Raw genomic sequence first — 15,803 nt, forward strand, 5'->3', positions numbered from 1 at the left:
ATCGATGTACAGTTATACTTTCACTTTCAACTCAGGAAAGACTGAAAGAGGTCAATCTAAACTCCATATCTTGGTCATTCTTCGATGCGAAAAAATGCGTCATATGTGGTATGAAAGATATAAATCAAATTAATATAGATCAACCCACTAGAACAATACCACTTCACGACCGGCTTTGTCCAGTTTAGGACTCATCAGGGGAAGATAGGAACCAAACCCCATGCCTACGTGTCATATACCTAAGTCTGTAATACTCGGCCACATTTCTTGTACCGACAATGACTTCGTGTTAGGATGATACAGAGTGCAACACTGGTGCTGTGAATATAACAATGTACATAGAATAACCATATTTTACGACAAGGCCATCCGTAATTAAGAAGTGAATGTGTTGCATGACCGATATATAATTTTTTTTTATAAAAGTAAAGCTTCTCCAAACACACAACCCATGCAAATATATAGTTAAAGGTTACAAATTATTTTATTATAATTACAAGAGTAGGCAAAATCCTGTATAGGCTATGCACAGTTACACCTATGTAGAATAACGTTGCGTCTACCCTTGGCAATGTTATCGGTATTATTGTTGTTGTTGTTATTTTTGTGGTTGTTGATATTGTTTTGTACTGGATCGGAACATTCAAAATATGATAATGTCGTCTAAAAAAAGGCCAATGCTTCATTTCTTACCCACATCATTTGATGTGGACGTACAAGTTGTTATACACTTTCAGAGCTGCAAATCAATTAAGTGTGTCAGAACAATAGAAACACCAAGATTGGTACCGTTTGATGGTAATATATATGGATAGTTACGGGGTTGATGCTTGGCTGAGAGTTATAATGTTTCTTTGCATATTAACTTTAAAATGTATATTTTGTCATGTTAGACTAACATTTTCGTCGTGTGATATCTTGTACGACCACGAAATTATTTCTTGTATGCCTATATATGTACTTCGGGCAGCATAGTTATAACTCATGCGGACTAAGTAGATTGTTTTATTAATTTGTCAATATGCTATCATAATTGCAAAAGCATGGTGTCGTTATTCAACCTTCGTTGCTTTTTTATCTCGCATCCTATCATTCCCTCTTCTAGCTTTATCATTTGCTGCCTTAGTTTGTGACGTCACAGAAAAACCGATGGAACATATTTAACGGCCATTGTCGCCGAGAGTAAACAAGCTGTTTGAGCCAACGTTTCCCAGATTTTCATGGTGGCTTTGATTCCTTGGCAAAAAAAAGGTTGTTTTCTTGTTTTAATTAACACTTTGAGTAAATTATACAACCCCTGTATACAATATATCTACTACTAACTAGCTACTATTATTTTAACACAGAGTTCGTGGTAATGTTTGTAATGTATATATAGTGGTACGCGTATATAGACGCTGCCTGTGATGTTTAAGGGTAGTATTACAGTTATTAAGTATGTACGTCAGATATATATATATATATATATATATATACTGTTATACTGCCTGACATTGATTGCAAAACATACCCTATGAAATAATAGAATGATCTTTACGTTTTGTCCTTGCGTGGCAATATGTGATTGGTTCCATGAGTGGTTCATGATTGGTTATGAGTGACTTTCAACAAATTTGCCTTTTCGTTGACAAATATCCATTCAACTCTTCCAGCATTCTCGAATGATTTTGAGAACTAGATTCGTCACAATGAAACGTTCATAAGTGATTTCCGTTAATCAGTTGCAACGCAGTACACGATAAAATACATTTCAATAAGTAGGGACATCGGATGACATTTTGTCGATAAATTATGCAGTTGTGTTCGCATTATCTTTGTAGAGTCAACGTGTGATTGATACTAGTTATCGGGGGCTCACCTAAAGTGTATAAGCTGGTAGTTAACAGTATATAGATACTATAGAAGGTAATTTACCAAACGAACTCAAAAAATGGGAATTCTTACTTCCAAGGGGAAGGGAAGATCTCCTCTCCTGAACAAGAAGGACCAGACGGGACGCCATCTAAGAATAAAAGAGGATAAGTTTATCATGATACTGTCCTTTTTCTTAATTCATATTGAACTTAATATTAATTGTTATCATTGTTATCATTTAAAAACAATATCAATGATACATAACATTGCGCATCTAATCGACTATACTAAATATTCATGAAAAGTGTGAACTTATTATGACGAATAAAATCACGTGACCCACTTATAATAGTTAAAGTTACTGTTAGAACTGGATCATAATTGAAATGTGTTTTCTTTAATTTCATGAAATGGAGCACAAATTCTAAGCTTATTCGAATAAGAACCGAATGAGGTACTCTAATTATGACACAATCCAACACTGTTAGTACGACAGAGTATTATATAGCAACCCCTCCCCCTCACCTCCCTCTCCCTTCCCAACTTTGTGTTTGATTTAGTCCTCAGAATAGGTTACTATATATTAAAACTGACCAAATCTGGTGATCATAATATGCCACCGGCTAAAAGAAGCTGTGAAGGTAGAACACTAACATAGTCGGGCCAATTCGGTGTCACAATAGATTTAAGTATGTGTGAGTGATGGGAGAGGAGGGGTGGTTAAACAGGGTGATTAGATTAGATTTCTAGATTAGATTAACTTTATTAAACCACGAGGGTAATTGCATGCACGTACAAACAGGATATGAGATACAAACATTAAAATATGAAAACCTAATATGTACAGTATCAAACAATTGTAAGAATATGAAAACATAAGACATTTGAAAACAGTCAGTAAAACAATATACAAAGCTCGGGACAATGGCAAGAGAGTAGGCCTTCAGTCGGAACAGAAGAAACAGCCAGACGAAATCTAAAGTTGAAAGTCTTCATTATAAAGTTTGATGCATTGTGGAATGAATGGGGAAGAAGGTGTTGTTTTAAAGCAATAACGCCACCTTTGTTTATTTTTGGAACAGAAAGGGAAGAAGAAAAGAAAGCTGATTGCAATAACTATAAAACCTGCTGGACTATTGTGAATGGCCAGCAAGGTGCTTCCTTACTGGGAGCACCTTACGCGATCAGTGTTGGCGGATACTGGGCTCTTCTATCGTCGATTATCATCGCCATTTTCGCGAACTATACTTCAAAGGTGAGAACTGCTATGTAATAACGCTAGGCTTCTGTTTGCTAACAGTGAGGAATCGAGGCAATTGGGTAGGAGAGCGTGTAGGGATAAACATTTTGCCCACTCAGTGCCGCTTGAACTTGCTTTGATATCTAACACTTGTCATCGTTTTTAAAGCAGCATTTTAAGTTTGGTCGCCGTTAAAATTCTACTTTGTTGACATGTCCATCGAGTTTTTTACATATATCAATCACAAAACAGCAAACTAAGATATTAGCCAAGTTTATTCCCTGCGAAAAGCGTTAATTGGCAAGTAATTAAGGACATTTGCAGATAGTTGAGAAAAGTGTCCGACAAAGTAAACATTTAATATTAATCGCATACAGTTCCCCCAACCCACAAGTTTGAGTTCAACCAATCAGAGATGCAGGTTTAGTTGTGAACCGGTGCTAAAAATAGATTCAAAACGTCGAGTTGGTAACTTGGTACAACCAGCGAGGTGGACTAACAGCGCCCTGGTACAACTGCCATAGACAATCTACACAAATCAAGCATGGTGTTGTAATACGTATTGGCCAATGACGTTCGTAGCTTTTAAATATTCATATTATGGGCGAGGTTTATTTGGATCCCAACGGAAAATATCTTTGATAAAAACAAAGTTGATAGTTTTAATTTTTTCGACTTTTATGCCACCATTTGAAGTAAGATTTGAATAGATAAGCTAGTTATGTCTGTCGTTATGGCATCGTGGAATCAGTGAGGTTGAGAAAACCATAGAAAAGGATGCAAATGCTGCTTTAAAAAAATATTTTAAAAAATTTAAAAAATTGGGGAGAAGATATGAGCCTTTATGACATCATGAGCTACCTACAATCCTCTGTTTATACCAGGAGTAAGTAGAGGTTTATACATGATAAAGCATGAGTCATCTCCAAACAGCCGTTCATAGCGCTAGAATTAAGAAGAAGATATTGCAGTCTAAGCAAATTAGTTTGTCTTCCATGACGGTGTCACATTGTCTGCCACAATGGTATTCCTTGAAGTAGATTTTTGATCTCTGTTAAACTTACAGGAACCCTCCTGATTCGTGCCGAGAGTGAGAAGGGCCTGCAGCTTCTCCAAAGGGATACCATGATTTTTTACATAGTGAGAGGGAAATTAGCTGTCACCATCCACCAAACCACACAGACCTTAGAAAGTGGTACTTTCTTCTTCGTTCCACCTGATGAGTGGAAGTTATATTTGCATTTATGTATACAGGGATGTGCCCAGGATCTCCTGAGTGCCAGGTATACTGATCGCCGGCCTGTGGGAGGGGGGTGTCCCCTTCCCCTTTGAGAATCTTTTTAATTTTGAAGGAGCTAAGATGCCAAATATTGGCACTTTCTACTAGTTTTGCTAACAATTTACATTCTTTAATTTTTTTTTAGTGAAATATATTACGTACCTGGTAAAAGTTATTAGTTTGTTTCAAAGAGATTTTACAAGGGACCGATTGAGAGCAGTAGGTAATGTTACTCGCATGCGTAACTGATGCATTATTATTCTGTATGATTTTGGTATAGGCTAGGCCCAATTTATGTTGAATATATTGTTAGGAATGTCAGGATTGTAGATGAAAATAGTGCTGGTCGGGATTCACGATTTTTAAGACAATGCTGGGCCGTAATTTTTAGTGCTGGGCAGGGCCGCCCAGTGCCGCCCAGCGTGTGCACATCCCTGTGTATAGATTTTGTGAAATGTGTGTATGCGCGACAGAATTAGAAGTTCGCTTGACATTCTTTAGATAATGGAACTATTTACCATGTGTAGCAGACAGAGCTCTGTAATGCATTTATGTACATGGCTTGTTGTAGGCTGTACGCTACATATGTGGTAAATTTTAAGCTCTCTGGTTGGTATAACCTACATGATAACCATTTCTAGAATGCTCGACATTCTTTAGATAACGGAACTATTTACCATGTGTAACGAACAGAGCTCTGTAATGCATAAATATATCTATGAACATGGCTTGTTGTAGGCTTTACGCTGCATATGTGGTGAATTTGAAGCTCTCTGGTTGGTATAACCTTACATGATAACCATTTCTAGGCACAGAATTAATGCAGTGTGTTACGCAAGTTATAAATCCCACTGCTTTGTCTTTTCTTGTCACAGGTAACGTCTACAACATTCTAAACCTGCGTAAAGATGAAGCCAAGCTTGTCTTCTTCCAGCACAAGGGACCAGAGTAATTCATTACATACATCGCTGAACTGTAAATAACATCTATCTCTTCATGTATCTCTTCTGTACAGTAAACAATAATGTTGTCCAGGTGTTTGCCCAAGAGTTGTCTAATATATATATATATAACTATCTATATATATATATATATATACATAAATATATATACATATATATATATATATAGACATATATAGACATAATCAATCAGGAAATTTATTCTAATTGCTGTTGCTAATAGGATGATGCAGTGACTAAGTGTTGATATGTGATATACTTGTACATTAATAATTTCCAGTCATGCTCTAGTACATAACCACCAGTTACATCTATTCTGTATTGCAGTCTAATAAATAACAATCAGTTACATCTATGCTGTATTGCAGTCTTATAAATAACCACCAGTTACATCTATGCTATATTGCAGTTTAGTACATAACCACCAGTTACATCTATGCTGTATTGCAGTCTAGTACATAACCACCAGTTTATATATGCTGTATTGCAGTCTAGTACATAACCTCCAGTTACATCTATGCACCATTGCACTATGTAGCATTGTTACTGCTTAGTTATCTGCATGTATTATAAGAAGTTGCCCTTGTAAAACTGTTCAGCTACTAATGTGTATTGTAGTTAAGTAAGAGACATGTGGGAACTTGATTCTAGACATTAGTGCATGTATTTGCAAGTGGCTAAAATTTGGGATTATTCTAGACCCGAATTGTTGTATCTTCATACTTGAGAGAACTTGGTGGATTATGGAATACAGCAATGTTTAAATGTAGCTATCTTCATACTTGAGAGAATTTGGTCGATTAGTGGAATACTGTGATGTTTAAATGTAGCCACCTTCATACTTGAGAGAATTCGGTGGATAATGGAATACTGTGATGCTTATATTTAGCTATCTTCATACTTGAGAGAATTCGGTGGATAATGGAATACAGCAATGTTTAGCTGTAGCTATCTTCATACTTGAGAGATTTAGTCGATAATGGAATACAGCAATGTTTAGCTGTAGCTACCTTCATACTTGAGAGAATTTGGCGGATAATGGAATACTGTGATGTTAAGCTGTAGCTATCTTCATACTTGAGAGAATTTGGCGGATAATGGAATACTGTGATGTTTAGCTGTAGCTATCTTCATACTTGAGAGAATTTGGCGGATAATGGAATGCTGTGATGTTTAGCTGTAGCTATCTTCATACTTGAGAGAATTTGGCGGATAATGGAATACTGTGATGTTTAGCTGTAGCTATCTTCATACTTGAGAGAATTTGGCGGATAATGGAATACTGTGATGTTTAGCTGTAGCTATCTTCATACTTGAGAGAATTCGGTGGATAATTGCATACTGTGATATAGCTACAGTATGGGGAGTTTAATACTACAGCTCCAAATTAAGAATTCTCATTACTTGATTGATGCTGTGTTTTATATATCTTCTTTAATTCCTTGAATTTTCACCGTATCCTTCTTGTTGTAGTTGAAACCGAAGTAGGTTGTAAATAGTTTTTATGTTTCAATTTTAATTGCCTTTGTAAAGAAAGAAACATGTTAACCAGCATTGACTTGAAGTAGTGTAAGCAGTATGTATGACAATCGATAGTAATATCATAGAATTATACGTCAAAGTTGAAACACTGATGAGAATCTTTGAGCATTTATAAATGTTCTGCTCTAATCTAGGTGAATTCACTGCCAGTTGAAATATATTGGTACATAATCTGAGTTACACTTATATTGAATATCTCTCTATCTGGGGCTGAGAGTTGAGGGGGTGGGGGTGAGGGTTGCATCTGTTTAGAAGTTAAGTGTTCATTTCTCACATACTTCTCATAATATTTTCTCCATTATGAATGACAGTCTGTAAATAAATATAAATCGAAACAAGTATAAAATATATAAAAAAAATTCCCCTTTGATCTGTGAAATGTTCTAACATGCTTCTGCAAATATCCATCAACCTAAACCACCCGGTGGCCACACCCCATCTGTAAAATCATTTCCATCACCATTGGTAAATGTATGAAATCCCCTCCCCCCCCCTCCCCTTCCCCTCAAATGCTTCCTTCACAATCAGGATCTTTATTTAATGCTAAAAAAAAAACTCGTTTAACAAGATATATTTTTGTTGCAAGCAAAATGTATGTCGTCCCCTCCTCATGGTTAGAAACTTCTTAACCAACAATTTACAGCCTGTTTTGCTAGTGAAAGGTACAATAAGTTTACATACATACTAAAAACAATAGCACTAATGATATACATTCTAAAAGCAATATTGGAGTCCTCATGATAGACACTTATGGTGTTCCCTTTTAGAAAGGAATCAGGTACGTACAAATTTTTTTTATGGGGTGGTGCTTTTTACTGAAGTTGTGGGCCTTATTGAACCACAACATACTTAATCTGTGTCTATTTTGTATAGTTAAGGTTACTTAGATCTATGCAAAAGATCCCCTCTCATGAAAGTCAGATCCAACCACCTCATGGCTGTTTGTGGTGCTGGGAGGAAACAGCAGTAACGAAAATATTAACTCAGAAAGAAAACAAAATTAATTGTTGTGTATAGAAAGCTTGACAAATGTGAATATTCCGCAAGAATGGAATGCTTTCCCTCGATATGATAAGTGCTTCTCCGGTACCTACCCGTTATCCTTAAAGCTGGAATGCTCTACCTCGATATGATAAGTGCTCTACCCGTACGTACCCGTCATCCTTAAAGCTAGTATAATACAATATTTGATAACCTGTATTAAATTTATTTCAAATTTCTGTTCTGTATTTACAAGAAGTTTCAAAATAAACCCAACGTGTTCATACTGATCATCTCATACACATTACAGTATTTCTTTAGACTTGATATGATATAGTTGAAGGGACCATTTTATTGCAGAATTTTTTTTCTCTATCTATTCCGGTTTCAAGATAGTCAACTTAAAATATCTGGGATGCCCCCAGATGATGATGACGTCAGCTCTTTAGTGCACAATCCTTAATGTTAATGTCAATCCATCTTTTTTTTATGAATCCGAATAACTCAATAAACGTCTCTTTTTCTTCTTTTTTTTATGAATAACAGAACATCATACGATATCATTCACCCAACACCAATTGCTCTGGGGAAATTTTAACCGGCCCAACATTTCTAAATACACGTCATTTGAAGCTTTCTGCTTTCAAATTGAATATTTTTGTGTTGAATATGAGGAGCTGACCTAGTGTCTTTTGTGTATTAGAATACATATAGTACGCTGTCAGTTATACTAATGCACCTTAGCTGTTTAAAGTGTCATTTCTTAAAAAATAAAAGTGTTTTATAAATACAACCTGGACTGATAGAAGTGGTTATTAACCGTCTGCAAAACATATACAAAATAACACTGTGCATACAGCAGTCCACTTTGAGGTGAGGGATTGTGTGAAAGTGGATCACAAGCATCAGCTCAGGGCTATCTTCCTGGTGGTGCCATCGAAAGGGTGGTGTCACAGGAACAAGTTCAGGGCTATCTTCCTGGTGGTGCCGTAAAAAGTGTGGTGTCACAAGCATAAGCTCATGGATATCATTCTGGTGGTGCCATCGAAAGTGTGGTGTCACAAGCCCAACTCAGGGCTATCATTCTGGTGGTGCCATCGAAAGTGTGGTGTCACAAGCACTAGCTCAGAGCTATCTTCCTGGAGGTGCCATAGAAAGTGTGGTGTCACAAGCACTAGCTCAGGGCTATCATTCTGGTGGTGCCAGCAAAAGAGTGGTTTCACAAGCACTAGCTCAGGGCTATCTTTCTGGTGGTGCCATCGAAAGTGTGGTGTCATAAGCATAAGCTCAGGGCTATCATTCTGGTGGTGCAATCGAAAGGGTGGTGTCACAATCACTAGCTCAGGGATATTATTCTAGTGATGCCATCGAAAGGGTGGTGTCACAAATTCAGGGCTATCTTTCTGGTGGTGCCATCGAAAGTGTGGTGTCACAAGCACTAGCTCAGGGCTATCATTTTGGTGGTGCCATCGAAAGGGTGGTGTCACAAACGCTAACTCAGGGCTATCTTTCTGGTGGTGCCATCGAAAGGGTGGTGTCACACGCACTAGCTCAGGGATACAATTATAGTGGTGCCATCGAAATGGTGGTGTCACAAGCACTAACTCAGGGATATCATTCTAGTGATGCCATCGAAAGTGTGGTGTCACACGCATTAGCTCAGGGCTCTCTTCCTGGTGGTGCCATCGATAGGGTGGTGTCACAAACGCTAATTCAGGACTATCTTTCTGGTGGTGCCATCGAAAGGGTGGTGTCACAAGCACTAACTCAGGGATATCATTCTAGTGAAGCCATCGAAAGTGTGGTGTCACAAGCATTAGCTCAGGGCTCTCTTCCTGGTGGTGCCATCGATAGGGTGGTGTCACAAGCATTAGTTCAGGGCTATCTTTCTGGTGGTGTCATCGAAAGTGTGGTGTCACACGCATTAGCTCGGGGCTATCTTTCTGGTGGTGCCATCGAAAGGGTGGTGTCACAAGCATTAGCTCAGGGATATCTTTCTGGTGGTGCCATAGAAAGTGTGGTGTCACAAGCACTAGCTCAGGGCTATCATTCTGGTGGTGCCATCGAAAGGGTGGTGTCACAAACGCTAACTCAGGGCTATCTTTCTGGTGGTGCCATCGAAAGGGTGTTGTCACACGCACTAGCTCAGGGATATAATTATAGTGGTGCAATCGAAAGGGTGGTGTCACAAGCATTAGCTCAGGGCTATCTTTCTGGTGGTGCCATCGAAAGTGTGGTGTCACACGCATTAGCTCGGGCTATCTTTCTGGTGGTGCCATCAAAGCGGATGTGATGTCATCTTTGCAGGAGCTGTGGATGGTAGTATCTGCCTTAACTACGTCGATCTTCCATTATCAGACGCTGTCTCAGTTCCATGTCTTCACGTGTCTTACATTTGTAAGTGAAGCTCTTGATTTGGAGGATTATCTGGCTGATTATCTTACCTAGAGTGACACAAAATAAAATGACAACAATCAGTTGGAATATGTACACTTCATTCCTCGCATTCAACTTCACACAAAATTCAAACGAACTTATTGAGACTATCGTGCGATCACACCTAAATATAGACCAGTGACTTTTCCAGAATTTTAAAGGGCGATGGAGAGGGGGGGAGGTTCAAATATTTCCCGACTCATTGTGGTGGGTTGGGGCCTGAACCTTAATGGAAGGTTCATATGCGAGTGAAGGATTTTATAAGGGAATGCTATCTTGGGTTAATTGAAATCGGACACACCCCATCTGCTCTCCAAGAAAACTTTATACGTCAAATGGTGCAATCTGAGGAATATCAAGACTGTAAGGTGTATATAAACAGTTCTTCATAAAGATTTTCTTAACAAAAGAATAATAAACTTAACATGGGAGGTAGTGGAATGAATAAAACTCACTAGATATAGCCTATACCTTGAGTGTGTTCAATACATTTCTCTCATCCACTGTTCCCACCCCGTGACGGTTTTGTCCTGATGATGGAATACTGCTCACGATTACAAACACTCAGTTATCCCTTCCTGTCCAAAGTCAAGATTACAGGTTCCTAAAGAGCTCCGTGCAGCATTGCAATATGATACCTCAATATTTTCGCCTGGATATTACGGATATTATCGCCGAGATATTACCTTGCATTAATGGGTCAAAACTTTAATTGATATTAAAATCTTCAGAGCTTGACTGTGGAAACTGAATGTTGTCATCACGAAGAGTAACGACCAACGTCGTAACGCTAAGGGCATAAGAATGGGGCGATTCGGACCATGGGGACTTAAAAGCCCGAGCCTAAGAAAATAACCATGATAATAATACCTCGAACAGCTATCATTCTGTCATTAGTTCTCTTTCTTAATTATGAGCAGACTTCTGCTATAATTTATGCCAACGTTGAAGAGGTTAATAATAGGCTTACACTACTGTAATTTAACTTTCTTCACTTAAAAGGGGTCAATGCTAAACCTGGCCGCCAACGAATGGTTGTTTGCTTCGTTCGCGCAGTCTCAATTAATATTTGATCCCTGCGCTGCAAAGTATATCGTCACGCCGCTGTTGACGACGGGCGACTTTTGACAACAAATTAAGCTTTTATACGTACCAATGATAATGAGCAGGACACCGAGGTTGATTACACATAACAGTCCACCCGTTATCAGAGCTGCGGAATCTTGGTCGGCAGGAATGGGCACTGCTGCAACCAACATGTTTAGAAATATCGCCCACAGTGATGCTTGCTATTAAGAAACAAATGAAGAGGTCTGATTTATATGTCTACATATATTTATCTATCTATATATATATCTATATAATATAATATAATATAATATCACCAATATATAAATAAATATCACCAATATATTGCTTGTATGTATGCAGCATATTCGAACCGTTACGGACTGATATATTTAGTTACCGAAACACACTAAACAAAACGAAGAAAAGAATCAAGTGAAAGGGTCAAGGAGAAAGTTCTTTTTCACCGATTCCTATACATAGATATATTAACATCAGCAAAGTTGTTGCCAGAAGTTAACTTGACTGTGTGACGTCTTCGTTGAAAGCAACAAGTTCCCTTTCTGGTTTATTTTCTTGGTCATCAGATACAGATGGAGTCCTGTTTCGAAGTAGTAAGTTCGATCATGACACATAAAACAAACTCACGCTTGTTTGCTTCAAGTTCACACTTCTGGTGGAGAACTCCCAATGCTGTTATATTTGTAGAAACTGATAACACATTCAACAGGATGTTTAAAAGATGTTTCTCTTTCATTAATCAAAACTAAATTCTCATCTGAACTTTACTTTTACTAACATGTTATTCGACACTGGATATTATTTTTGACGCAGAAACAGAGCATGGTCAGAGTGAGATGTACCAGAGGTTAAAGACTCAGAAGCTTCAGAAACATGAGGAAATGTGTAAACTAAGAGCTGCAAATCTTTGTACGCCAATACTGCCATTAAGGTTATAAAACAATATCACGCGTTTGATCAAATTACATTCTTTGTTGCATATCTTGCGTAACAGTGACAGTTGCCTTCAGAAAGCAATTAAACTGATAGAGTGCCTCTTTCCACTCTCCCATCCCTCCCCCTCCCCCTCCCCCTCTGCTCATTCCACCTCATCCAGTGAATCAGTGAATAGAACATGTCGTTATCTGTTCCTCTTAAGAAGACTAGACTTAAGAAAATGTGTCACTGAATTGAAAATGAGCTTATTTTGAAGTTAAAAATGATCCAACTATTCAATCAATCGATCGATAAAATGTATAGCGGTAGAACAAACCTGGAGTCGATGTTCAAAGTGGTCCTTCATGGGTGCATAGGCGGCATTCAGAGAAAGGAAGATTACAGCTATTGTAACACTCACTAAGATAGAGAGGCTACTGTCATATCCATATAATATAACCACAATTGTCTGCAACACTTTCCGTCCTAGCTCAACTATTTCCCAATACCAAAACGCTGGTTTATAATTCTCACATAGGAAGTACAACCAAGGAGGGTACTTTTTCCGGCGGCACGTTCCATCTTGTACCGACGATGAATGGTCGCAATCCTTGGTTGAATACCGCCAAAGTTGTATGAACAGATATCCAGGAAACAGAACTACATATATAGTTGCGATGTAAGCAGCAGTAGTGTACTTGGCATGTAGCTTTGTTTTGCATTCAATGGAATAGTCCGACCTCATCAGAGAGACAAATTGTAGTTGATCCTCGTCAAGATAGAACTTTTCGCAGGTCTGACCGTAAAGAGCAAATATGACATTGCATGTATATGTATAAGTCACGAATAACATAGACAAAACCAACATCATTATTTTCTCCTTATATTGTTTTGATTTCTTCTCTCTTTTTTCCACTTCTTCGGGGTCTTTACAAGCTCTCACCCAACACGTCATACACATGAATAAAATCTTTGTTATAGAGATCAGCAGCAATGGGAAAGAGATTCCGATAACAAATTCTTCATACGGAGTCACAGATATGTTCACATAACAGCTTGGTTTCACGAAAATGAAAGAGACGTCGAATTGTAAATATACCATAACGGTCGCAACCCATTGAAAGTATACTGGCCAGTTCATAACGTCGAGGGAATCCCAGAATTCGCCCATAATTTGATAAAATGCTAATATGATTTTACCACGAGCGATCGAAATATCGGCAATGGATCTAATCACCCTTGAATTTTCACGCCGGAGTTGATAAATGATATAACTTAAGAACGTAACAATAACAATTAGCAAAATTGTCATTTCTAGTAGGAAAATGTAGAGAGGGGGGCATTCATGACAGTAACCTAACGCAGCGTAGTAGTTGTCGTCACAGGAAGAACAAAGCCATCCTTTGTAACCTTTGGCACAATTCCCTTCGATGTCGTTTTCTTTGTTATCACATTTAAAAGCTTGCGGACAATTATGAACCATTGGTAGGGGATCTGCGAAATATAGTGTGTCGTTGCGGTACTCGTTCGTCGGACATTTCAAATTGTTCACGAAGTCGATGTATTTGTTTACGTCAGTATAGCTCCAATTCCAATAATAGCCATAGCCTATCGAGGCATATTCGCCGGAACACTTCATGCCTTCTCTCTGACAAAGATAACATTGACCAAAACGATATGTACGATAATAGTTTTCTAGACAAAAACAGGCTCGGTATTCTGCTGGTTTCGACTTATCTGTTCCATCAGGACAAACCTCACAGCTCAATGGACTTGTACCTTCGCCGTTCATAACGAATGTTCCGTTATTACATTTCTTACAAGCTATGCCACCATCGGTAGCAGACTGGCCTACTTCATTTTGGTAAAATCCACCTGCAATTAAACAATGAGAAAGAAATAATACAAAAACAATATACGAACATTTCAGATCTCACAATCATCGCAATTTAATAATCACAGAAGTTTTTGTTTCATTTGTTTGCCTTTTCTTTTTCATCCAATGCAAAATAGTGCAAACTTCATAGTCCTGGATATCTTGTTAAGTCACGTATGATCTTCATCGATTCAATTTAAGTTTGTCAAGGTGAATGATTGGCCTTCATCAGTCTCTTTGTTACTAGGAAAAGTCCGAATTAAAACGCCCATGTTTATATGTTATCATGTCTAGCCTATTTTGTTTATCATCATACAATCTTATCGGATCGGCTAGGTACCAACTATTCAAACCATTTTACTCACTGTCTCTGTTTTCATGTTTATTTCTTACCTACCGTGGTGTGCGATACTGTACTCTATGAGCCTAACCCCGTTTCCCACTTTATATGAGTATGTCACCATTGTTCACATTTCTTATCAAATATATTGCTTACTCTAACAGCATTCAATAGTTCATTATCAGTGACGTCACATGAGGCAAATTTCTCCAGACTGATTTTGTTAGCGAGATGAACCTTTAATGGGCCTGTTTTAGGTTGATCCAAAAGTTTACGAATGAGGGATGTGGTTGCGGTTTGGCTGCCGGAATGGGACTCTCATAAAAGGGGATCTGGAGGCCGGTCCCCCAGAAGAACTGTCAAATTTTAGACGTCAAATGGTACAGTCTGATGCATATTTAGACTTTAATGTAGGTCTATAATTCGGTCTTAACGCGAGGTTGTAGTAATGTAGGCCTATACTTTCGAATTTGAAAATCAAATAGCGTGGGTGGGGAAGGTGGTGCCCCCTGGCCCTCTTTGCACCCACCACTCTTTCATGATATTAAGAGCCATGTCACACGTTATCCTTAGACCAAACCAAATATTATTCATGGTCCAATTGTTAAAATATGTTGTACTCTCTTGACCTCTATTGTTTACAATATCATTGCCCAGAGCTCACACCAACTGCGTGAAGTTATGGCCTACACATCAAGTTAAGGAACGTTGCATCAACCTTCTTCTCGTATTAATAGATAATTGCTATAAAATATAAAACGAAACAGCTTACGTTTAGTCAAGTAGCGTAAAATCATAAAAGTTTTGTTTCATGCGGAGAGTTGAATTTTGGTATAGTTAAGGGTGCTCGGATGCAAAACGGTGCTTTATTTCCAAAATATCAACAGTGTCGATGTGCGATATTTGAAGCAGGCAGTGCTATCGCACCCTTTCCCCTATCTCCCAATCGTTTCTAGGGTGTGCAATGTATACTCCGTCTTAATAATGCAATATTTACTTTTCCGATCGCCTTTTCTTACCTCGTGGACAGCCGAGACACCCATCTGCTTTATCGCTCCCGTAGGTTCCAACGGCACACGCAGTACAATTCGAAGAACGAGTAATCGACGAACAATGAAATCCACTTCTTCGTAGTGATCTGGCCGCGTAATCATCAAATTCAATTACAGGTGTGTAAGTATTCCCAACGCATGATCTGAAAGAGGCGTACAGAGTTCTGCTATATAATTTGTGATGTGATTTTATGCGTAGCAGTTAAGGATTCATTTCGCTTCAAAACTAGGCGCGGA

The 15,803-nt window shown here is 38.3% G+C and overlaps 1 protein-coding gene across 3 annotated transcripts in view; it reads right to left on the reverse strand.

Annotated features, from left to right (window-relative positions):
* Positions 1–10,163: 10,163 nt before the first annotated feature.
* Positions 10,164–15,803, reverse strand: part of LOC139984970 (uncharacterized) — a 26,921-nt gene continuing 21,281 nt past the window's right edge. For all 3 annotated transcript variants that reach the window (XM_071999144.1, XM_071999138.1, XM_071999153.1), the window contains exons 18-21: positions 15,534–15,709; positions 12,636–14,173; positions 11,448–11,583; positions 10,164–10,302 (exon numbers count right to left, since the gene is read on the reverse strand). In XM_071999144.1, coding sequence (XP_071855245.1) covers positions 10,190–10,302; positions 11,448–11,583; positions 12,636–14,173; positions 15,534–15,709 — 1,963 coding nt within the window. In that variant the 3' untranslated portion in view covers positions 10,164–10,189. The remainder of the gene's footprint in view (positions 10,303–11,447; positions 11,584–12,635; positions 14,174–15,533; positions 15,710–15,803) is intronic.

Source organism: Apostichopus japonicus, chromosome 2, assembly GCF_037975245.1.
Source record: "Apostichopus japonicus isolate 1M-3 chromosome 2, ASM3797524v1, whole genome shotgun sequence".
In the NCBI taxonomy this organism is placed as follows: Eukaryota; Metazoa; Echinodermata; class Holothuroidea; order Aspidochirotida; family Stichopodidae; genus Apostichopus; species Apostichopus japonicus.